Source organism: Leptodactylus fuscus, chromosome 1 (genome assembly GCF_031893055.1).
Source record: "Leptodactylus fuscus isolate aLepFus1 chromosome 1, aLepFus1.hap2, whole genome shotgun sequence".
Lineage (NCBI taxonomy): Eukaryota > Metazoa > Chordata > Amphibia > Anura > Leptodactylidae > Leptodactylus > Leptodactylus fuscus.
Window position 1 is genome coordinate 224229514 of NC_134265.1, and position 26860 is coordinate 224256373.

At 41.0% G+C, this 26860-nt stretch overlaps 1 protein-coding gene across 6 annotated transcripts in view; it reads left to right on the forward strand.

Moving 5' to 3' along the window:
• The window catches only part of NRG1 (neuregulin 1), a 585159-nt gene that overhangs the window by 509117 nt on the left and 49182 nt on the right, over nucleotides 1-26860 (forward strand). Inside the window, exon 1 of one of the 6 annotated variants that reach the window (XM_075283725.1) lies at nucleotides 16502-17383. The exons of the other annotated variants lie outside the window; for them this stretch is intronic. Coding sequence (XP_075139826.1) covers nucleotides 16786-17383 — 598 coding nt within the window. The 5' untranslated portion in view covers nucleotides 16502-16785. Of the gene's footprint in view, nucleotides 1-16501; nucleotides 17384-26860 lie in introns of those variants that run through there. 6 annotated transcript variants of the gene reach the window in all.

Sequence of the window (26860 nt, forward strand, 5' to 3'; positions counted from 1 at the left end):
ACTCCAATACATTTCTATATGTTATAAACTGTTACTCATTGTAGCTAAAACTATCTGTGAAAGAAACTGTTAATCCAAATGGCTGAACAAAATGTGAAAGGCATCACTATTAGTCATATATGTTAATATTATTGCTATGTTGCCAATACAGAACATACCTGAAAAAATATCTTTTACTGCAAAGTACAACATGCTAAGCCTTTCCCATACAGAGTAATGTTCAAAAGTTTTAGGCTTTTTTAGAAAAATTCTGCAATAATGCTTTCAAAATAGTAATATGAATAATAATTTATTTTACCAAGTCACACAATTATGTGAATGAAGAATATGGAAACCTAAAAGCAGGTGCTTTGGGGATTGTGTATTCATTCACATGGAGGAAAATGGTGAGGAATTTGGTGTGGAATTTCAGCGCTGAAAAAATAGCCTCCCATTGACTTCAATGGGATCCTTTTTCTGCTAGCAGCATTGAAGTCAATGGGAAGCTATTTTTCAGTGCTGAAATTCCACACCAAATTCCTCACCATTTTCCTCCGTGTGAATGAATCCTTATCTATTAGCAGAAGAGAAAGAGAGGAAGTCATTTTTCTTTGGTTTACCAAAGGTACCAAGAGTAAGAAATCATCTTGTATCCAGAGCAGAGAAAGTCTCACACTACTAACCCATAGTTCACACTACCCATGAAAATCCAGGATACTGTTCCTTTGCTGTAGGAATAGTGAGTGAGTGACCCTAGTTCAGATGAAGAGGCAGTTTCTGGAGTTACCAGCTTAGAGCTGAACGCGTTGCGAAGACATTGTTGTCTAGATTTTTGTTCTACCTTTGTAAATGTTTCTCTGGATTGAGTTAGTCTGGAATTCTTAAACATTTTTGAATCAATCAAATGGGTCACCGTTAAATATAGCAAGGACCAGGTCAATATTTTTAGGACATTGTGGTTATATTTGGCCTTGCCTTATATTCTTCTGTTGCTTGTACTTTTTTGTATTGCTCAAGAAGTAGGCTCCATGACAATTGTATAAAGAGACTGGTAATCTCAAGACACACCAAGATCTCATTTAACATAAAGCTAAGACAGCTGCTCTGTAGTATAAAAGAAATGGCTTTCAGCTAATGCAATGCCATGTAAAGCTATTTGCATGAACCAGTTATTTAATCAAAGACACAAATGAAAGGATGGCATATTGATAATCTACTATAAGGATAGATCATATATACCAGATTGGGCATTTCAGGGCATATGGAATATAAGTATATTTTATATACTTTAAAATATAAGGCACACACGATTAAAAATAGCTTTACTTTCTATTAGTTATACAGTTGTTCTTTATATATCATTACAAACCATTGATGAGCTATATTTTATTTTACCTTATAATGTTTAATGAAACAAGGAGAAAATTTTTTTTATGTTCCTGCCATGGATAAAATATGATTGCTTTCTTACAATATCAGTGTCAGTCTTGTCCATAGATTGGGGTATATTGTGTCTAAGTTTCACTTGTTTCCATAGAGCAGGACTGCGGTACCAAACACAACCTATGGACAGGTGTGGCGCTGTTTCTATGAGAAAGCAGCCATGTTTCTCTGATCCTAGGCACCTGCTTTCACTGTATACAGATCAGGTGTGTGTTTTTGGGTCCTTCAAGTACTGGTACTAGTTTCCTATTTGTCTACTGGATTTGTCTAGTTTTGGGGCTTCTCCGTAATGGTCTTTCGTGGAATAAATCCTCTTTCCAGTGTAACATAGTCACAGCCTAAATGTTATGCATTTTGCAGAAAATACTTTTCATATATCATATATCCTTATTTTTCTGATCGGTACTTAGGACTGCTGAAAATGATTTTTGGCTCTTTGTCAGACTTGAGGATAATTTATTCTGCACAAAGCTCCTTGGAAGTGAGGATGCTGAGTAACCAGAGACTTGCCAAACTGCAGCCTCATCTACAATGTGACCTTGACAGGACACAAGCATTTCTGAAACCAATCAGGAAAATGAGATGATAAGGCTTCTAATGCATTGCAATGAAAACTATGTGAGAAGCAGTCTGTAGTATAGACTCTGAAGTAAGCACAAAAGGCCATGACTGCAAATGCAGCTGCCTGCTTTGTAGTAACCACTTCACTCATTGTCGCCATTATTAAAAGCAATACATTATTGGTTGCCAATTATGATTAATACATGCTAAAGTTAACACAACTTGGTTTATATGTGAATATTTGTCAGTGAATGCAAACAGATGCAGACTATGGACGTACCTGCGAAGCTTAATACCTTAAGGATCTGGCCTATTTTGGATGCTGCATATTTGTGTTTTTATATCCCCATCTTCCTAGAGCCACAACTAGTTTTTACTAATTTTACACAATAGAAATGCTTTATGTCTATCATCTGGGCTCCTGCTATTAATGTCACAGGTACAGTGGCAGTGAGATTAATATGACAGATATATCCATCATAAAGCATTAATTGGTGCTTATTCATGATGGATGGAGATAAGAGGTTAAATGTTTCCTGGATATGGGATAAATGTCTTATTGTCGGAGATGACCAATTGGACACCTAGAAATTGCAGTCTCTTGGGTGACTTGTCCATGCACACTCTCTACCTCACTCACTTTACTAGGACTAGTCTCAAGTAGTACCTGACTATCTCTTTCGGTCTTATTGGAGTAAATGGAGTAATGGTCATGCATTTGGACACATGGGACCCCCTTCTCTTCTCAATGGACGTTACAGTCCTATGAATAGGGTTTAATGGTTATTTATGGGAAAACCCATTTCTTAAAGTATACATCAATGGCTATCAATATGTGACTGTCAGGAGTCTGACCCATGATATGAGGCTCAACTGCAGCATCTGGAACAGCTGCATATATAGACTTGCTACAGCCTCCTTGTTTTGCTGGCCTTAGGGGGCCATGGGAGGGGGCTACACTACTAATCACACATCAATGGCTTACCATGAGGATATGTATTCCTGGAAAGGCACTTCTAGTTTCAGTGTGACCAAGAATTGCATTTTGATTTATATATATATATACAGTCCTATGAAAAAGTTTGGGCACCCCTATTAATCTTAATCATTTTTAGTTCTAAATATTTTGGTGTTTGCAACAGCCATTTCAGTTTGATATATCTAATAACTGATGGACACAGTAATATTTCAGGATTGAAATGAGGTTTATTGTACTAACAGAAAATGCGCAATATGCATTAAACCAAAATTTGACCGGTGCAAAAATATGGGCACCTCAACAGAAAAGTGACATTAATATTTAGTACATCCTCCTTTTGCAAAGATAACAGCCTCTAGTCGCTTCCTGTAGCTTTTAATCAGTTCCTGGATCCTGGATGAAGGTATTTTGGACCATTTCTTTCTACAAAACAATTCAAATTCAGTTAAGTTTGATGATCGCCGAACATGGACAGCCCGCTCTCAAATGATCTGAAAACAAAGATTGTTCAACATAGTTGTTCAGGGGAAGGATACAAAACGTTGTCTCAGAGATTTAACCTGTCAGTTTCCACTGTGAGGAACATAGTAAGGAAATGGAAGACCACAGGGACAGTTCTTGTTAAGCCCAGAAGTGGCAGGCCAAGAAAAATATCAGAAAGGCAGAGAAGAAGAATGGTGAGTACAGTCAAGGACAATCCACAGACCACCTCCAAAGAGCTGCAGCATCATCTTGCTGCAGATGGTGTCACTGTGCATCGGTCAACTATACAGCGCACTTTGCACAAATAGAAGCTGTATGGGAGAGTGATGAGAAAGAAGCCGTTTCTGCACGTACGCCACAAATAGAGTTGCCTGAGGTATGCAAAAGCACATTTGGAGAAGCCAACTTCATTTTGGAAACAAAGATTGAGTTGTTTGGTTATAAAAAAAGGCGTTATGCATGGCGTCCAAAAAGAAACAGCATTCCAAGAAAAACACATGCTACCCACTGTAAAATTTGGTGGAGGTTCCATAATGCTTTGGGGCTGTGTGGCCAATGCCGGCATCGGGAATCTTGTTAAAGTTGAGAGTCGCATGGATTCCACTCAGTATCAGCAGATTCTTGAGAATAATGTTCAAGAATCAGTGACGAAGTTGAAGTTACGCCGGGGATGGATATTTCAGCAAGACAATGATCCAAAACTCCGCTCCAAATCCTCAGGCATTCATGCAGAGGAACAATTACAATGTTCTGGAATGGCCATCCCAGTCCCCAGACCTGAATATCATTGAACATCTGTGGGATGATTTGAAGCGGGCTGTCCATGCTCGGCGACCATCTAACTTAACTGAACTTGAATTGTTTGTCCAAAATACCTTTATCCAGGATCCAGGAACTGATTAACAGCTACAGGAAGCGACTAGAGGCTGTTATCTTTGCAAAAGGAGGATCTACTAAATATTAATGTCACTTTTCTGTTGAGGTGCCCATACTTTTGCACCGGTCAAATTTTGGTTTAATGCATATTGCACATTTTCTGTTAGTACAATAAACCTCATTTCAATCCTGAAATATTACTGTGTCCATCAGTTATTAGATATATCAAACTGAAATGGCTGCTGCAAATACCAAAATATTTAGAACTTAAAATGATTAAGATTAGAGATGAGCGAACAGTGTTCTATCGAACACATGTTCGATCGGATATCAGAGTGTTCGCCATGTTCGAATCGAATCGAACACCACGTGGTAAAGTGCACCAAAATTCGATTCCCCTCCCACCTTCCCTGGCGCCTTTTTTGCACCAATAACAGCGCAGGGGAGGTGGGACAGGAACTACGACACTGGGGGCATTGAAAAAAATTGGAAAAAGTCATTGGCTGCCGAAATCAGGTGACCTCCATTTTAGACGAATAGTGGATTTCAAATCCGGGTCATATGAGAATGTGAACTTTGTGACTATGAGACAGGGATAGCTGTACAGGCAGGGATAGCTAGGGATAACCTTTATTTAGGGGGGAATGTTATTAAAAATAACTTTTTGGGGCTCTATCGGGTGTGTAATTGTGATTTTTGTGAGATAAACTTTTTCCCATAGGGATGCATTGGCCAGCGCTGATTGGCCGAATTCCGTACTCTGGCCAATCAGTGCTGGCCAATGCATTCTATTAGCTTGATGAAGCAGAGTGTGCACAAGGGTTCAAGCGCACCCTCGGCTCTGATGTAGCAGAGCCGAGGCTGCACAAGGGTTCAAGCGCACCCTCGGCTCTGATGTAGGAGAGCCGAGGGTGCACTTGAACCCTTGTGCACCCTCAGCTCTGCTACATCAGAGCCGAGGGTGCGCTTGAACCCTTGTGCACACTCTGCTTCATCAAGCTAATAGAATGCATTGGCCAGCGCTGATTGGCCAATGTATTCTATTAGCCTGATGAAGTAGAGCTGAATGTGTGTGCTAAGCACACACATTCAGCTCTACTTCATCGGGCTAATAGAATGCATTGGCCAGCGCTGATTGGCCAGAGTACGGAACTCGACCAATCAGCGCTGGCTCTGCTGGAGGAGGCGGAGTCTAAGATCGCTCCACACCAGTCTCCATTCAGGTCCGACCTTAGACTCCGCCTCCTCCAGCAGAGCCAGCGCTGATTGGCCGAAGGCTGGCCAATGCATTCCTATGCGAATGCAGAGTACGGAATTCGGCCAATCAGCGCTGGCTCTGCTGGAGGAGGCGGAGTCTAAGGTCGGACCTGAATGGAGACTGGTGTGGAGCGATCTTAGACTCCGCCTCCTCCAGCAGAGCCAGCGCTGATTGGTCGAGTTCCGTACTCTGGCCAATCAGCGCTGGCCAATGCATTCTATTAGCCCGATGAAGTAGAGCTGAATGTGTGTGCTTAGCACACACATTCAGCTCTACTTCATCAGGCTAATAGAATACATTGGCCAATCAGCGCTGGCCAATGCATTCTATTAGCTTGATGAAGCAGAGTGTGCACAAGGGTTCAAGCGCACCCTCGGCTCTGATGTAGCAGAGCCGAGGCTGCACAAGGGTTCAAGTGCACCCTCGGCTCTCCTACATCAGAGCCGAGGGTGCGCTTGAACCCTTGTGCAGCCTCGGCTCTGCTACATCAGAGCCGAGGGTGCGCTTGAACCCTTGTGCACACTCTGCTTCATCAAGCTAATAGAATGCATTGGCCAGCACTGATTGGCCAGAGTACGGAATTCGGCCAATCAGCGCTGGCCAATGCATTCTATTAGCCCGATGAAGTAGAGCTGAATGTGTGTGCTAAGCACACACATTCAGCACTGCTTCATCACGCCAATACAATGCATTAGCCAGTGCTGATTGGCCAGAGTACGGAATTCGGCCAATCAGCGCTGGCTCTGCTGGAGGAGGCGGAGTCTAAGATCGCTCCACACCAGTCTCCATTCAGGTCCGACCTTAGACTCCGCCTCCTCCAGCAGAGCCAGCGCTGATTGGCCGAATTCCGTACTCTGGCCAATCAGCACTGGCTAATGCATTGTATTGGCTTGATGAAGCAGTGCTGAATGTGTGTGCTTAGCACACACATTCAGCTCTACTTCATCGGGCTAATAGAATGCATTGGCCAATCAGCGCTGGCCAATGCATTCTATTAGCGTGAACTGAGTTTGCACAGGGGTTCTAGTGCACCCTCGGCTCTGCTACATCAGATTGCTACATCTGATGTAGCAGTGCCGAGTGTGCATCAGATGTGTAGTTGAGCAAAACTGACTCAGCACTGCTAAGTCTGCATTCGCATAGGAATGCATTGGCCAGCCTTCGGCCAATCAGCGCTGGCTCTGCCGGAAGAGGCGGAGTCTAAGGTCGGACCTGAATGGAGACTGGTGTGGAGCGATCTTAGACTCCGCCTCCTCCAGCAGAGCCAGCGCTGATTGGCCGAATTCCGTACTCTGGCCAATCAGCACTGGCTAATGCATTGTATTGGCTTGATGAAGCAGTGCTGAATGTGTGTGCTTAGCACACACATTCAGCTCTACTTCATCGGGCTAATAGAATGCATTGGCCAGCGCTGATTGGCCGAATTCCGTACTCTGGCCAATCAGCACTGGCTAATGCATTGTATTGGCTTGATGAAGCAGTGCTGAATGTGTGTGCTTAGCACACACATTCAGCTCTACTTCATCGGGCTAATAGAATGCATTGGCCAATCAGCGCTGGCCAATGCATTCTATTAGCGTGAACTGAGTTTGCACAGGGGTTCTAGTGCACCCTCGGCTCTGCTACATCAGATTGCTACATCTGATGTAGCAGTGCCGAGTGTGCATCAGATGTGTAGTTGAGCAAAACTGACTCAGCACTGCTAAGTCTGCATTCGCATAGGAATGCATTGGCCAGCCTTCGGCCAATCAGCGCTGGCTCTGCCGGAGGAGGCGGAGTCTAAGGTCGGACCTGAATGGAGACTGGTGTGGAGCTATCTTAGACTCCGCCTCCTCCAGCAGAGCCAGCGCTGATTGGTCGAGTTCCGTACTCTGGCCAATCAGCACTGGCCAATGCATTTCTATGGGGAAAAGTTAGCTTGCGAAAATCGCAAACTGACAGGGATTTCCATGAAATAAAGTGACTTTTATGCCCCCAGACATGCTTCCCCTGCTGTCCCAGTGTCATTCCAGGGTGTTGGTATCATTTCCTGGGGTGTCATAGTGGACTTGGTGACCCTCCAGACACGAATTTGGGTTTCCCCCTTAACGAGTTTATGTTCCCCATAGACTATAATGGGGTTCGAAACCCATTCGAACACTCGAACAGTGAGCGGCTGTTCGAATCGAATTTCGAACCTCGAACATTTTAGTGTTCGCTCATCTCTAATTAAGATTAATAGGGGTGCCCAAACTTTTTCATAGGACTGTATATATATATATATATATATATATATATATATATATTATATATATATATGATATATATATATATATGATATATATAATATATATATATATATATATATATATATATATACTAAATAATAGTATATATAATAGTACATATATTTATATGCATATATATATATATAGAGAGAGAGAGGGAGATTTTATAACATATAAAGATTGTTGTTAATATTACATAATGCAAGATATTTAATCCCAGTCAATGATGAAATAGGACTTGTCGTTTACATGCAGCATAGATATTGATCGCTAGTGTACTTCCGTTTCTTATTGTACACCCTTTCATTTTCCTTTGTGTCTTCTCTGCTCCTATGAGACCTAAGATCAGGCAATGTGGTGAGATATCACTTTATCCCAGTTGAGGCTTTAAGATCGAATGTCTAATTCTCCCTCTAATAGTTATAGCAAGTAATAGTAAAAGGATATGTAGGTCAGCTGGGTGCTGTTCATCTTAGTGGTGCTGAACATTTCTTGAAAGTAGCTGCTGAACAATAGAATATCCTTCCTTAATAAGGTTGCCTTTAATTGATGACCACTTGGGGCAGATGGAGTCACCTGCAGATTTGTGGCTACTTCTCTTCCTGCCAGTATATCCATTATACATAGACAGCAGGAAAAAAAATGCAAACTGATACTTGGCAGTGGAAGGAGCTTCTGGATGTTACAGTAAAACATGTTATTTCTCATTCAGAGGTAGCTTTATAACACAGGTACACAACTAGCTTGGTTTCTTATTTTCACAAGCAAATATCAGCATCAAAATTGCTCCAACATGTAAGATCCATAAGTACACGATGGCCATTGTTATAAAATTATAGCTGTTAACAAATATTTACAGCTAAGGTCCCATGTAGCAAGCTGCAGCCAAATGTGGGTCCATATCTGCCATACGTTACAGCTGTATAGCATTCATAGAAAGAAATGAGTCAGGAGTATTCTATGCATTATAGCATTTACAATGACTTGCAGAATTCTTCCAGACAGAACTGCATTGTGCTGGCAGATACTGCAGGTGAGAGCGGTTCTTTTTGTATTAATAATTGTTATTACCATGCTATTTTTTGGCATAATTCTCCTATATTCCATCTCCTAATGCACTGGCAAGCTTCCTGCTGCCAATAGCTGGATCTCGCCACTGCAGTGGTAAGTAAGATCGCCTCTGCAGCTACTTAAATTATGCATCCCACTTCCTGTAACTACATGAGCTTGCAGACTGATTCGATTCTTTATTGAAGGCTATAGGAATGATCAGTATGTAATGTGTGGAAGCAGCATGGAGAATAATTAATTCTGAGATTTCTTACATCTTATATTGCACTGGATTAGCTACAGTAGTATATCTGAACTACTATTGTAGATATGAATGTACGAAGATATTATGAAACTACACTCAGTTATGCAAGGTTATGTATCAGTGTTTTAGATAATGAAATAATATTAAAGAATTGCTGACAGTGCTATTCTCTAATATACTGTATTTTTCTAACTACTATATAAGGACTAGAGATGAGCGAACAGTGTTCGATCGAGTACATGTTCGATCGGATATCAGGCTGTTTGAGATGTTCGATTCGAGTCAAACACCAGGTGGTGAACTCACTAAAAATTCTATTCCCCTCCCACCTTCCCTGGCGCATGGCCAACACTGCTACATCTCAGCATAGGAATGCATTGACCAGCGTTGATTGGCCGAATGCCATACAGAGTTCTGCCAGAGGAGGCGGAGTCTAAGATCGGTCCACAGCAGTCTCCATTCTGGTCTGATCTTAGACTCCGCCTCCTCACAGACGAGCCTCCGGCAGAACTCTGTACTGTACTCTGTATGGCATTCGGCCAATCAACGCTGGTCAATGCATTACTATGGGAAAAAGTCAGCTTGCGCATATCGCAAGCTGACAGGGATCCCAACGTAATACAGTGACTTGGGCATGTTAGATGCCCCCAGTCATGCTTCCCCTGCTGTCCTAGTTGCATTCCAGGGTGTTGGCATCATTTCCTGTCATAGTGGACTTGGTGACCCTCCTGAGTCGAATAGTGGTTTCCCCCTAAATGAGTATTTATTCCCCATAGACTATAATGGGGTTCGATGTTCGATCGAACAGTCGAGTATTTAGCGGCTACTTGAATCGAACTTCGAACATTGCACTGTTCACTCATCTCTAATAAGGACCTATGCACATGAGAATATTATGCCCTAGAAAAAATATAGAGCAAGATGTGGTAGCAGATAGAGTTCCTAAGCCACATAGTCACTATATAGCTGTATGCATTTTATGGGCACATGGATCTGCTTTGTGCATGATGCTTAAAAGGGATTACCAACACTATAAAAATGTGTCAGTGAACAGATAATAAGGTAAATGAGAACATTAAGCATAACACCCTCCGTAGCAACTCTACGGGTCCAGTCTCTAGGACTTCTGCTCTAGCCAGACTGGAAGTGATGACGTCACATTGGCTTACATGAACACTGAACCAGTCACTGATCACAGCAGTGACTTGTGAAAGAAACGGAACGTAACCATTGAAGCCAGTGAAATGCCTGGTGGTCACATTAGCCGTGAACATGGTGTCATTACTTCCAGTCCAGTGGAACCAGAAACCCTGTGGACTGAACTGGTGGAGCTGCAATAGAGGAGAAAGGTGAGTAATGTTTATTGCTATAATTTCCCCCATTATCTACTCCTTTTAATGAGGTTGGTTCACATCTATGTTAAACTTTAAAAGGACTTCAAAAGTTCAGTTCGAATAGGGCTCAGACCTTGAATAAAACGTCTTGAAACATATTGTCTGCTTAGCCAATGACTTGAATATTGTATGTATGGTCATAGATGTTACTGAATAATTTTCCCATCCAATATGGGTTGTCCTATCAAGATAATTCCCTCTCCAAGTGAGTACTTCTGATAATAAGCTTCAGGGGAAGTGGGCAGCTGCCCATTAGTGGTCATTGCAGGAGAAACATACTATTATATGGTAACCATTCAAGTAATTGACCGTATAATACTTGACATGGATTGGAAGCCAGGGTAGTAGCCATTGTTCTCTGTTTCTTTGTGCCTTATCAATCTGCTGTAGAAGGGACTGGAGCAATTTATGATTTATAGTGCATGTGTCCTTTTAGGGCTTATGTACAGGGGTGGTCCTTATTAGACATCTACTTTTACAATCTAGACTCCGCTTACTACTCCACATGCCACTTTTTTTTATTAATTAGTTCTAATGAATATACTGTCATTTAGTTTCTATGTTATCTGTCTATTAACTTCTTCCCTTCATTGCCTTAAGTGGAAAATTGGACGAAATGTATTTTACCTATAGTGCTGACATGAACGTATTTTATAATTGCTACTTGAATATTAATACTTTAGTGTTTTCTGATTTATATTGCTGTTGCCTGTGATGTCATTTTCAGTGATAGGTCATTGTGCGACTCTTCACACTGGTGTACAATTTCTGGAAAAACCTAGAAAATGAACATATTATATTACAGTGCTATGGTCCTCATCCATACAAGCATTGCATTATGTCACATTATTGCGTATATATTGTCTATTGTTTGCTAGAGTACTATAGTAATGTGGAGCACAGATTTTAATACCATGCCAATCACTGATATATTAGTACATAATACAGATTTGTTGTGATGGATATATGGTCTATATATATGGTACAGTAGTTACATTTTCAGCTCCACATGCATGAACAGTTATAATGGCATTTATCGCTCTCTGTCAGCTGACTTTCTGACTCACCGATTACTTAGTAACTTGCATATCATCCTTTGACATCAGTCAGCCGCTCTATCAAAAGTTCACCAGGGAGCAAATATAAAATAGTCATGGGTCTATGTATGTTATATGTTTATTGCTGTATTGTCACGTTCTTGCATGTTTTATTGTTCTGTTTTATAAAGTGATCCTATACTATACTTATATGGCCTATGAGATCTTTTGAATGCCATTGGAAGAAAAAAAATTGTCCATGGAAAGCTATGAAATAGTGCAAGATGTTGTTTTCATGCTGGCTTGTGTTCCTAGTTTGGCCATAAAAGGCTTACTGGGAAATCATGATCTGGCTGTCACATGTGGCTGTCAAAACTCCCACAGCATGATATTGAAAGAACAAAGGCATGACTAGTACAATTAGAATTGTTAGATGTAGGTTGGACAACAATTTACTTTGATGAACAATTGGTGCACCTTATGTATGATGAGGCACATAAATGAAGCATACTCTCCGCCGGGCTGAGGAGTCAAATCCACGTCAGCTTAAAACTGGTGTAGATTTCCAAAATCATTTACGCTTTTCTGGCTTAAATGATAATAAATCTGGCAGGGCCATCAGCGGAAAAATGCTGGTTTCAACAATTTATGTCTCAAAGGCCATTTGCGAGACTTAAAGCTGTTGTACAAAAATTTCACACAAAGCTGACTGCAAGAACAGTTATTGGCCACTTGTTTTCCAGTATCCCAATATAGAGCACCCCCTTATGTCTTTCTGACAATCCATCAGTAACCATTAGCCATACAGTTCAGTAGCACAAGAGAAAACTGATGATACCACGCTAAGGCCCCCTAACCAACTAGGCCCCTGTGCAGCTACGCAGATTTCACTAGCCATATGTCTGCCCCTTTAATGGTGATCTGAAATTAAGATAGAAGTGACAACCCAAGAATTAAGGTCAGTGAATAGCAGAATCTGAATTATTTTAGTGTCAAAAAATCCATATATACATCTAAGGCCTTTCCCATAAGCATTTATTTATTAAGATCACTGTGTCGGTGTTGTTTCAGCCATACAGCTAGACATATGGATAACATAAAACTAAAACTAGAGGCTGCGTATCTTTACAGCCTCTATTGACAAAGTACATTAACAATACCAACCTTGCTAATACAAACTGCAAATATGGGCTTACAGAATACACGTGCATTGACTAACATTCGTTCTATATTTAGGACCTTGTAAATATAGAAGGACTGTGAAAATCAAATAAGCTATATAGCTATATAGCTGTATAAGACGCAGGGAACTTTAGTTGCCAAATGGGACAAATCCGCATAGATTCTGCCAGTAAAGGTACAGTCCTATTTTTCAAGAAATGTGACATAAAGCAAACATAACAGATACGCTATATCACGTCTTTTCCCCCCTGTATGTGTGTGTGTATATTATTAACATGCCGATAAAGTTACTTGAAATCCGTTTAGCATGGTGTCGCTTCCATCCATGTTTCCACAAACCTGGTTATAAACATGACTGTTGCATTGTGGCCGTGAATGTAGTGAATAGGAAATATAAATGTGTATTTATTATGCACAGTATATGTAGGCTTATTTTGCTGTATTAAAGGAAAGAGTATTTGGGTGGAAATAATTTTTAGGAAAACATAGATAATAAAAGTAACAAACATTTTAATGCGCCTACATTTTTGATACATTCCTTGCCGCTTTTCTATAACACAGTGTGTGGGCAATCTTTACAACACATCTGTATCTTCTGCTATTCATGGGATCATGTCAGTTTTACTTGAAATTCCACCAGTTTACTGTAGAAATGTTCTACCTCCAGGTGCTATGACACCAGTGTCTATTTCAGTTCAGTGTGAAAAGGATGTGAAGTGCAAGTGGGTGTATTAATTGGAAAATGGAACTGTTAATGGGTGGCATTCCCTTACAGTATCTGTGCTAAATGTGAACACTGCGCAATTACTGTTTTACTCCCTCCCTTTGATATATAAGCAGATATCTATAAGATGAAGGATTTCTTTTACAGTCCATGTTTCCACTGGAGTAGTGGTTATTGAATAGGCCACCTGAGATTATATAGACATGCATATACTCTTATTGTCTTTCCCACTGAAAACCCAGCAAGCACTTCCATTCACCAGCCTCCAGACTGGGCCAGGAGAATGTATCAGGAGGATGAAGTAGGAAATTATAATATGTGGACAAACCAGGACCTTTTTATGTTGTTCAGTAAAAACAGAAGTACATGTTAGATGTGCTGGGTGATAGCTTCCTTTTCCTTTAGCTTCCACATGTTTAGATGTCTGTTCATGATCCGAACATGTCTCTTGATAGCTATTCTCTTTTCCAGTACAGTCACTGTTGCTTTGATCTACTTAGGCCATAGTCACATGACCATAACCGTTTCATGGCCTTGAAAAACAGGCAAAATGGTCAGCCATTTGCATCAGTTTCCTTGTCTCCGTTTTTGATGACTAAATGTTATCTGTTTTCACTTTTTTTATTGCCTTGCTGAATTTCATTTGTTTTTATTTTTTAACCAAACATGCTGATCTATTTTTAACAGACTGACCATTTAACTTCAGTCAAATACAGAGTTGTTAACTTTTATTTGGCCCATGTGTTTGTCACAATTGAGCAGAGCATATTACAGTGATAAACAATCTACTGTGTTATGTATGTTACTTGTAGATTTGGAGAAAACCAACTATGAAGTGTTATGCAAATAGGGTAGTTAGTGCACTGGGGGTGGGCTTTCAGCTCCTTGTTCAGACCCCTTCAATCGCTTGCCTCCACCACCCTATAGAGTGAGAATTGATTCTACTGCTATGACATGACCAATCCTACTTGGCTGGGTAGAGCAGTGGATTTAAGACCTTTCCCCAGTGCAACAACTGCCTTATGTGCATAATTCTTCAATATAATTTTTCTCCAAACCTACCAAAGTGACATATATAACAGAGGTATGTTGTGTATCACTGTAATATGTTTTGTGCGTAGAAGGTTCTTCAGCTGATGTAGCAATCATCACTGTTTAAGCTCTTACATGATAAGTCTTCCAGGAAATACAACAAAATTAAATCTGCAGTCTATCTGCAATACTACAGTAGCCGCATGTGGCCGGCTGCCACCCTTAGTGGTAGTAAATATGATGTAGTATCCTCCAATTCATGTGGCTGTTGGCCGTTATGGACAAGCAGGTCTGTGGCTACATGCAGTTTTTGCAGCTTGGAGGCTAAGATAAAAGTCATGACCATGAATGTATTGTATGTTAGGATAAAAGTACTAAAGACAATAAACTAATTTGGTTGGTAACCAAATATTAGGCCCTTAAACTTATCCATGTATAGACATCTGCATAGTAATCTACTAACTGCAGTCTGCCTTCAATATGCAATACTGTTGGCTAAGTTGCAAAGTTAAAATGAATTGCCACATACACATTCATACCTCTATATGCTGTATAATATATACATAGTTTAATATATACATGTTTATATGCACACACATTTATTATAACCACATTACCATAAGATAAGATAACTGCTTTAATTGCTAAACAATCTCAAAACATATTTAAAGTAGGAAATAAAAGATGCCTTCAGGTTCCAAATCTACAACACGATTTTGCAAATTCACTGCCACACCTTCCATTAGTCTGCAGAATTTAAGCAAAAAAGATGTGCCGCATGCTTGCAGTCATTGGCCACATTTCATTAGATCAGCTTTTTTCTGATTTCCTTCTCACCCCTTTGCCTTCAGCATAGACTTTTACCCTTAAAGCTATAAGATTAATATTTCAGTAACACATGTGCTCACTATTGCTGTGACATCCTTTGTAACAATGGATTACTCTGTGTATTGTCTTCCATGTTATAATTATTTCTGCTGTAAATGAGTTTACACATCTGGCTTACAGGATGTACACTATTCATGTATTGTAGTCTTTAAGGCTCCTGCAAGGGGTTATTGAATAATCACTTGTGTGTATCTACCGTTATGTTCTTTACAAAGATAATCTTGGATTAAGCTTGTACTATTTCAATCTCACACAATGCTGCTTCACTGATGGATAAACTTACAAGAACAGCAGGCTGGAAGAAACAGCAGTTAGAAAAAAAAAATGCCTCTCAGGGGACGACTCGAATATCAGACCTGCTAGGCTCTGGGTCCTGCCTCTATAGCTACCCATTTCCATCTCCTCCCCATTGTAGCCTGGTAAGATTGCTGGAATCGATTGCTGCGCCTTTCCCTATCCTAACCATAGATGAAGAGTGAAAGATCTGAAGGAGAGAGAGAGATCCTAAATGCCGCCTGCTGTCTCCTCTTTGATTTGATGGCCTTCATTCCTTCTAATTGGATAAAGTAGGAAGTCACTGTTAGTACTGTGATGCTTGATGCTCTGATTTTATTCAGACCAGCCCTGCAGTGGGTGGGGGAGAGCAGTCAGAAGGGAAAGGAGAATCTAAGTGATAAGGTACGTGACTAGTAGAGTGGATAAGGCAAAGCCTCCTGATCTAAAGGAGAAAGAAACCAGGATGCTGAAGAGGACTAAGCCAGGGGAAGAGGAGAGAAGGGAGTAACCACACGGCTCTCCCTGTCCTTCCTATCAAGTCTCAGCCTGTAATAATAGTGTTTGCAGTGATGCTCAGAGAGCGGGCACCTGCTGCTCTGTAATGATTCAGCCTCTTTCACTGCTAGCTTTAACACAACAGGATGATATTGCTGCTGTCACTGCTGTCTCATCTTCTGCTGCTGTTACTGCCCGTCTTACTGCCTTTCTTGCTCTTGCTACTTCATGACATCTATATCCTACCAAGCAGATACTATCAGCACATGCTCCAGGTGAGAACACAGCTCTTCACCCTTGGCTACTGGCTTACTTAACTAACTAACTAACTCATTGACAAGTATCCATAAGGGAGTACTGAGTATGCAGATCCACCCGAATCGGCAGTGAAGACGAGCATGAAACCTTGCAACGTCCACCTCCCTTTGACTAAGAAATCCATTTTCTTTCAGTGATCTTCTGCTTAGACTACTTATTGATTTGCAATGTAACATGCAGTATAGTTTTTTTACTATATGCATTTGTTGTTCTGGTAATGGACCATGTACACGTTCCTGCTTTAGTAAGACACGCTGATTGAGATTTATGCCTTTAAGATGCCTGGGGATACTGCAGAGGGTTTTGAGAATCACTGCTCTGAGCAGAGCTCAGACCCCCCCTCAACTGAACTTCAAGATGAAGGAAACGTGCCAGAGACTCAAGCTGAGGATGGAACTACCCAGGGGATAGCAGGCCTTGCTATTACCTGCTGTGTGTGCCTGGAGGCAGACAGACTGAGAATCTGTCTTAACTCAGAAAAGATCTGTATCCTTCCTATCCTGGCATGCCTGATAAGTCTCTGCCTTTGCATTGCTGGCCTTAAGTGGGTATTTGTAGACAAAATATTTGAATACGATTCTCCGACTCATTTGGATCCTGATAGAATAAACCAAGATCCTATTATCTATGCTGACTCTGCACCAAATACATTGGTCCCATCATCTATATATACTCTGCCTTTTGTTCTTCCTACTACTGAAACTAAGCTTACTGTGGAAACTGGAACCTCACTTTTACCCACAGACCCTACTTTTAAGCCATTGTCCACTGACAGTAATTTACCCAAAGCCACTTCAGTGGAAAAAATCTATCAGCCTTCTACTGTAAATAATTTAGGAACTACAGAATCGAGTACAGCGATCACATCCAGAAAGGGTAAGTATGTTTCCAATACTCATGTCTATTGCAAAGTACAGATGGACAGATTACCAATAAACAGATCATTGTATAGTGTTTGACTGATTTATGTCTATTTATAAGATTTACTTATTCAGCGTACTGTGCATTGAACTTGGCATGAGGGTTGTGTTTGCAGATAAAATGTTATCGCTTCATCTACCGTTACAGAAAACCTGAACTGTAAGTGTCAACACAAAGGTGTATGTAAGACTCAACAAAGATGTGTGTCGTAACCTGAAAATAGCGACGTAGGTAGCAGTGAGGACCATGTACTCTTCACATGGCTTTCATGGCTTCCTGTAAATTGAAAGACCTTCTACTGTCTTGGTCTTTAAAACCTCAGAGGGATCATTCATTTGGTTCCAGACTTGGAGTGTAACTCATGATTAATATTGCAGTAAAATGATGCATTTTAATGTGCTAAGCACACGGGTTAAGGCCACATGGAGCCAGGAATCATGAGTTATGCTGCTCTTTGTTGTTGATACTGTATATATTACAATTTTGCCTGGTTTCACGTTATATTTTCGTTATTTTGTGTGATATGATGCCCTTCTTTTAGAATGATGCATCATGTTTGTTTGGATCATCATGTATGCAGATATACAATCATATGAGAAATGGACCTCTTTGACATCCAACTTTTTATAATACAAGTATCAATGAAGGTTAACGGACAATTTATCAAATTCTTTTCTTCACAAAGATGTAAATGTGTTCAGCTTTGCTACATATAAGTACATACGTATGAAGGACTAAGACCTAATGTGCAACAGATGCAAAATCAAACATAACATAAAGCACTCAGTACTTATTCACACACAGACATACACACAGCAGCTCATGTTGAATGAATCTCTACATTGTTAGCAGCTTCTTTGCAAATATATCCTTCAAGGTCATAGCCCGGTAATGTATAATTGATTTTACTTTATTGTCCAGGCTGGGGGGAGGGAGACATAGGAAAATAGAAATGAAAGTCAAACAAGGTATAAGGGGAGTCATGGCTGTACATGTTTATGACCTAACACATATTTTATAAATGCGTATGTATATTGTAAGTACATTTTTGAGTCTAGTGTGCCGCATCGGAGTGGGCAGATGAAATTTAATGTCTCGGTATACTTTCATTTTTCCTGTCTGCCTAATGCTTTTGTGTGCATTATTAATAAGTTGAGTAGAATGCGGAAAAGCACTGCTGAATTCTGGGCTTCCTGCTATCTACATTATAGCGATTGGGAAGGTTTTATAAAACGTATCATGCATAATAAAAGTAGGCGCAACCTCTATAGAGAAGGCATTGGAATAGAGACTGTAGGGATTTCAGTAACAGACTTGGGCACATGGGTTTTCTGCATTTGGGTGTTCATTGTGTTCTGGATATATGGGAGTGTCACCATGTGTTTCCAGAATGCTATTTTTTTTTTTTAATTAAAATCATCAGTATTTAATGATGCAATGCATACATTTGCTTAACGAATCCTGCTTTGTGAATACACTTACTAAATATGAGTTGGCATTATACCATTTATCTTTGCAGATGTTGTAAAAGTCATTGTTGGCATAGTCTACTGAAAGCTTAATATGTCCTTCTATTCATAGACAACATAGTTTATTCAGTGCAAGAAAAGAATCATTTTATCTATTACATGATCCCGAAAAGGCTTTTGTTTCAGAAATCTGATTCCAAATCAATATTGATGAGTAGGGACAGCTGGTCTTTTACATCAGTAACATAATGTAGACCAGGCATGTAAAGAGCTTCAATGTCTCCACATGGACTATTTCAAAATCATAGGCCCACGACCTAGTTAATGCTCAGGCCCCACGTTGCAGAAATGCAGCTTTCTTTGTTGCAGATTTGGCTGCGGTTTTTTGGGCCAAAGCCAGGAGTGGATTAGAGCAGATGGGAGAAGTATAATTTCTTCCGTATATTTTTCATTCCTTTTGTAGCCACTTTTGGATTTACCTAAAAAAAAAAAAGCAGTAAAATCTACAAAAAAGAATACTTTTCTGCAATGTGAGGTACCATATAGCGCAAACGCTGCAATTTGGCAGCAGCAGAAACAGCGCAGAAAAAAACCTCTGGCTAATCCCGTCCAAACACTGCAGAAAAATACCCGCAGAGGAAATGCAGTGCTTTCAAAAACTGCCGCTTTTTTGTAAATCACAGCATGTCAATTATACCTATGGAAATGCTGGCGTTTTCCATATTGGTATAGAAGCAGAAAGACTGAAGACTATCTGTGAGAAGTGCTGCAGAAAAAACAGTATGCTTTTCGGCCACAGCGCTTTATGGTTGTGGCACGCTACGTGGGGCGTCAAATTGATTTTTTCATACTGGTGACCCATCCAAAGGGTTAGTATATGATTTGTCGGGGTCAATTATTCAGACCCGCCCAGATCAGCTATTCTAGCAGGCCCTGGGTGCCGGAAGCCACTAGTGGACGGGGAATGCATGCAGTGCCTTTCTATTGAAGTAATAGGTGCAGTTCATTTTTATGACTACATATGGAGAACATGGCACCGTCAAGCATACCTAAAAAAAAGCAAAGCTGTATATAAAATGGGAAGGATATAAATATACACTAGGTGTATTATGGCTCCCATATTTCAAAAGAAAAAGCCTTGATACAAAACCATGCCATGTTTACATTGGATTTGGAGTACATAGCGCCCTCGTCTGAGTAGAAATGCTAGAGAGCACACCATCACTTAGCAATTCTGGTCCCCTAGGTCAGTGTACATATAGCCTTGTCACCCAATGTACTGTATGACTCTGGTGGTTGCCACACAACAGGCCAAGCATGATTTATGCTATCCTAGCTATTTAGCTGGTTCCATTCTGGAATTTTACTTTTAAATATTGGTCATCTACTAAGATGACTATGGGAGAATATCCAGTGCATAGGAGAAACAATTCCCAAGTAGTAACATATTTAGGTTTACATTATAAAATATCTGAATATATATTTGTGAACTGATCATGATGATTTTTATCATTGCATGAAATGTTATGCAGCAATCCATTTCCATACAGGAAATATGGTATATATTGTAAGGAAGGTAATATCTGTGTGATCTCTTGATGCCCTCTGTTACCGATTTACTAAATGTTCATTGTCAACAAAACCTTCCAAGGCTCTGCCTCCCTTCTCTTACACGTTTCAGGCTTTAATTAGTTTTGCTCCCTTATGATTTAGTAGCTGTTTCCTTGTAGACAGCTGGTTGTCTGTTCATAAGACAACATGATATCTGATAGTGAAGACTTACGTTTAGGTCAGTTAATGTGCCAGGCAAAAAGGTAACTGGAATTTTTTACGTTATTGTCATTAGGATCTTTTCGGTTTGTAAGTTTTTCGTTGGATCTTGAAATAAAATACGGGTGACATGCAAACAACTTAGCTACGAAAATGTGTTATGGCATTGGAATAGAAATTAGCTGCTACCAAACAACAAAAAGGAATATTGGACGTTAGATGGAAGCTATTAAAAAACACATATATGTCAGCACTGGAGTCCTGGGTTCGAATCCCGGAACAACATCTGCTAGGAGTTTGTATGTTCTCCCTGTGTTTGTGTGGATTTCCTCCCATTCTACAAAGACATACTGATAGGGAAAAAAATGTACATTGTGATCCCTATACGGGGCTCACAATCTACATTAAAAAAACAAACCAAAACATATATATGTACAGATGTAGCAAATGTTAATATGACTCATATTGCATTGACAACACTGGCATAGGAACTATTGGATATCATGGCATAGAAAGTTATCACACTGCAGATCAAGCTAAACAGGGCTACATCCTAAAAAAAATCCTAAAAAAAACAGTGCATGGTGTTCATGGAACCTTTGTATCAATTTTGTGTGTTGTGAAACTGAAGTTTTTAATGAAATTTAAAAAAGGTTAAGTATGTGCACATGTACCTATCATTTCAATTCCCATATACTAGATTTATTATTTTTAGTATTATGTATAACAGTATTTTTACGATAATAGAATTAAAAAATAATGTTGGCTTAGAGTGTACAATATTACATTAACAAATTGTGGCTGAATAGTACTGTTTCTATTCCAAGCCAAAAATAAATTGCTTCATTATATGTAGCCAAGAATATAATGGGAGAAACAATAGATGTTCCATCCAAATGGTTAGATGGCTAGTATGAGTGGAACATAAGGGATGAATAAACAAGTGTTTATGATGTTTATGGAAATGATTTGCTTGTATGATGATAATATGATTCATTATCATTACTACTAATGGTAAATTATAGCAATCAGAAATGAGGACTTGCTACAGTCCTCGATCATTGAATGTGTATACATAGATACAACAAAATGGATTCTATGGATTCACTTCACAATGTTGCCTGAAAATTGCCATCATCCTTAGAACTTGATGTGGACTGCTAAAGATCTCTTGGATAAATCTCTGTTATGCTATATTTACACAACCATGTGCCTACAAATAAGGATGTAATGGTCCATTGTTCTCAGTCTCATTATGTCCATGTGGCACTCATTTTCTTAGATCCCTCATAGTGATAATAAAAGGCTGGGTATTTTGGACCAGATTTTGATGTGGTGGCTGCCTCAGAATCCGGTCCAAAAAACAACTAGCCAGTCGCGGCATTCCGCTCTGGATTAGGCCCAAATGAATGGGCCTAGTCGGGAGGCAGTGTCGAGAGGTGGACGTCTACAGCTGAATTAGCCGTGGAATCTGCCTGAAGAAAGGGCATGATGCTTCTTTTTTCGGCGAGTGTGAACAAATCGCTTGTGGAAAAAGGAACCCATTGAACTCAATTCCGCATCAAAATCCGGACAAAAAACCCTGTGTGAACCCGGCATAAGTGATCTGCTAAAACTTTCAAAAATAGGAAATGTCCTATGTTTTTGATGGCCTGTTTATATAGTTGCTTAAGAAAAGGACACGTGAAGTGACTTGTCCCATAGGTTTTTTTGCCTTCAAAATGGCAGTGTGCCGAACATTTTTTACCATCATATGAATTTAACTTTAACCTATCATAGGATTATTTTTGTTGTAACAAATTATCAAGATTCCCAATGCAGTCCTAGCATATAGAACATTTAAAATAACATTTTTTTATGATTTTTTTTTTTACTTTTTTTGTTATTTATTTTTTATTTTTTCCTATTATTACTACTGCTATTATTTGCAGACAAGCCTTACATTGCCTAATGTTCTTTTGATTTTACTTTGTCTATCCCCAAAGAATTGTAGCTGAGTATTATTAGATGGTGGCCTATGGGATTAGTGAGATACGTCAACTAAGTTATATAACCCTTTAGTATGCTGCTAAATTTAAAAAAAAAAAAAAAAAAAAAAAAAAAAAAAGAGGAATTTTAGATTATTATGTTTTATATCAACTATAATACAGCACATAAGGTGTGGAACAGATTATAGAAATCTCAACTTTTATATGGAAATTTCCTGATAAATCCTGGATTTAGAAATCTTTACTTGACATCATTTTTGTCTCTTTGGTCATTGAATTATGGGTCAGAAGGGCTACTACGGTATGTCTGTTTAGGGTGATGTAGGCTTTGCAGGTCACCTTGCGGTCTCTAGAGTCTAGCAGACCATGCATGCTCTACTAGGAATTCTGTGAAAGGAACATGTAACTAGAGTGAGCATTCTTTTCCCAGAATTCCAAGTAGAGCATATATAGTCTCCACATCTATGTCCTCTCACCTAGCCAAACCAGTACCCTGCATCACACTCATGGGCAATAGCCCTGAAACATCTGTCTACGGATAGATTGCGTCTCAGCTTTTTGGATAAGATTAAGTGAAGTATCTGTTCTTATCAGTGGTTGGTAATTACCTTCAGCAGTGGGTTTGGCCATTGTAGATGGGTAACAGAAAGCCATTGATAACCACATGGTAGTGAGTCTGGGCCATGGGATTTATGCCATTAGTTCGGGAGCTTGAAAGTCCTAAGTGCTGAAGAACTCAGTGGTGATGAACCCTAGTGTGCCTGAATTCACTGGGTCTGGGATCCCACTGCGTCTGACTCATCGCACTGCACCTCTCCTTTCAAAGCTTCTGAGCACTCATGCTTATTTGCTTCTCACCTTATTTAATTTACATGTTTTTTCACCATTTGTTTGTCACTTGGGTCTAGGGATGCAGATGCCTTTTATGGGTTCTCACAAGGTCTAGGTAGATTAGTTATATTCCTATCAGGTTTCCTTCTCCCCTGTGACATTGACCTACCTCTTCTGTGAATTTGGGTACTAGGCACGATGTCGGCTCTCAATAACAAAAAAAATTTCCGCCGATGGGTCTTAATGGTTGGTTTTAATACAAGTCATTTAACTAGTTAAGGTAGGGCTATACCAATGACTTATGCTTGTTAACATATATTAGGAAGAGATTATTTGATATATATTTCCTAAAATATGGTACTTGGGTAAGCAAATTCAATTTTTTTGCACTGACTGGGAGTCTGTAGTATATAGCTTATAGTCTATAGCCACTGCTAGTTTTTAAGCAACTCTAAGTGATACCAATTAAAATGCATAATAATTAGAGATGAGCGAACACTAAAATGTTCGAGGTTCGAAATTCGATTCGAACAGCCGCTCACTGTTCGAGTGTTCGAATGGGTTTCGAACCCCATTATAGTCTATGGGGAACATAAACTCGTTAAGGGGGAAACCCAAATTCGTGTCTGGAGGGTCACCAAGTCCACTATGACACCCCAGGAAATGATACCAACACCCTGGAATGACACTGGGACAGCAGGGGAAGCATGTCTGGGGGCATAAAAGTCACTTTATTTCATGGAAATCCCTGTCAGTTTGCGATTTTCGCAAGCTAACTTTTCCCCATAGAAATGCATTGGCCAGTGCTGATTGGCCAGAGTACGGAACTCGACCAATCAGCGCTGGCTCTGCTGGAGGAGGCGGAGTCTAAGATAGCTCCACACCAGTCTCCATTCAGGTCCGACCTTAGACTCCGCCTCCTCCGGCAGAGCCAGCGCTGATTGGCCGAAGGCTGGCCAATGCATTCCTATGCGAATGCAGACTTAGCAGTGCTGAGTCAGTTTTGCTCAACTACACATCTGATGCACACTCGGCACTGCTACATCAGATGTAGCAATCTGATGTAGCAGAGCCGAGGGTGCACTAGAACCCCTGTGCAAACTCAGTTCACGCTAATAGAATGCATTGGCCAGCGCTGATTGGCCAATGCATTCTATTAGCCCGATGAAGTAGAGCTGAATGTGTGTGCTAAGCACACACATTCAGCACTGCTTCATCAAGCCAATACAATGCATTAGCCAGTGCTGATTGGCCAGAGTACGGAATTCGGCCAATCAGCGCTGGCCAATGCATTCTATTAGCCCGATGAAGTAGAGCTGAATGTGTGTGCTAAGCACACACATTCAGCACTGCTTCATCAAGCCAATACAATGCATTAGCCAGTGCTGATTGGCCAGAGTACGGAATTCGGCCAATCAGCGCTGGCTCTGCTGGAGGAGGCGGAGTCTAAGATCGCTCCACACCAGTCTCCATTCAGGTCCGACCTTAGACTCCGCCTCCTCCGGCAGAGCCAGCGCTGATTGGCCGAAGGCTGGCCAATGCATTCCTATGCGAATGCAGACTTAGCAGTGCTGAGTCAGTTTTGCTCAACTACACATCTGATGCACACTCGGCACTGCTACATCAGATGTAGCAATCTGATGTAGCAGAGCCGAGGGTGCACTAGAACCCCTGTGCAAACTCAGTTCACGCTAATAGAATGCATTGGCCAGCGCTGATTGGCCAATGCATTCTATTAGCCCGATGAAGTAGAGCTGAATGTGTGTGCTAAGCACACACATTCAGCACTGCTTCATCAAGCCAATACAATGCATTAGCCAGTGCTGATTGGCCAGAGTACGGAACTCGACCAATCAGCGCTGGCTCTGCTGGAGGAGGCGGAGTCTAAGATAGCTCCACACCAGTCTCCATTCAGGTCCGACCTTAGACTCCGCCTCCTCCGGCAGAGCCAGCGCTGATTGGCCGAAGGCTGGCCAATGCATTCCTATGCGAATGCAGACTTAGCAGTGCTGAGTCAGTTTTGCTCAACTACACATCTGATGCACACTCGGCACTGCTACATCAGATGTAGCAATCTGATGTAGCAGAGCCGAGGGTGCACTAGAACCCCTGTGCAAACTCAGTTCACGCTAATAGAATGCATTGGCCAGCGCTGATTGGCCAATGCATTCTATTAGCCCGATGAAGTAGAGCTGAATGTGTGTGCTAAGCACACACATTCAGCACTGCTTCATCAAGCCAATACAATGCATTAGCCAGTGCTGATTGGCCAGAGTACGGAATTCGGCCAATCAGCGCTGGCCAATGCATTCTATTAGCCCGATGAAGTAGAGCTGAATGTGTGTGCTAAGCACACACATTCAGCACTGCTTCATCAAGCCAATACAATACATTAGCCAGTGCTGATTGGCCAGAGTACGGAATTCGGCCAATCAGCGCTGGCTCTGCTGGAGGAGGCGGAGTCTAAGATCGCTCCACACCAGTCTCCATTCAGGTCCGACCTTAGACTCCGCCTCCTCCGGCAGAGCCAGCGCTGATTGGCCGAAGGCTGGCCAATGCATTCCTATGCGAATGCAGACTTAGCAGTGCTGAGTCAGTTTTGCTCAACTACACATCTGATGCACACTCGGCACTGCTACATCAGATGTAGCAATCTGATGTAGCAGAGCCGAGGGTGCACTAGAACCCCTGTGCAAACTCAGTTCACGCTAATAGAATGCATTGGCCAGCGCTGATTGGCCAATGCATTCTATTAGCCCGATGAAGTAGAGCTGAATGTGTGTGCTAAGCACACACATTCAGCACTGCTTCATCAAGCCAATACAATGCATTAGCCAGTGCTGATTGGCCAGAGTACGGAATTCGGCCAATCAGCGCTGGCTCTGCTGGAGGAGGCGGAGTCTAAGATCGCTCCACACCAGTCTCCATTCAGGTCCGACCTTAGACTCCGCCTCCTCCGGCAGAGCCAGCGCTGATTGGCCGAAGGCTGGCCAATGCATTCCTATGCGAATGCAGACTTAGCAGTGCTGAGTCAGTTTTGCTCAACTACACATCTGATGCACACTCGGCACTGCTACATCAGATGTAGCAATCTGATGTAGCAGAGCCGAGGGTGCACTAGAACCCCTGTGCAAACTCAGTTCACGCTAATAGAATGCATTGGCCAGCGCTGATTGGCCAATGCATTCTATTAGCCCGATGAAGTAGAGCTGAATGTGTGTGCTAAGCACACACATTCAGCACTGCTTCATCAAGCCAATACAATGCATTAGCCAGTGCTGATTGGCCAGAGTACGGAATTCGGCCAATCAGCGCTGGCTCTGCTGGAGGAGGCGGAGTCTAAGGTCGGACCTGAATGGAGACTGGTGTGGAGC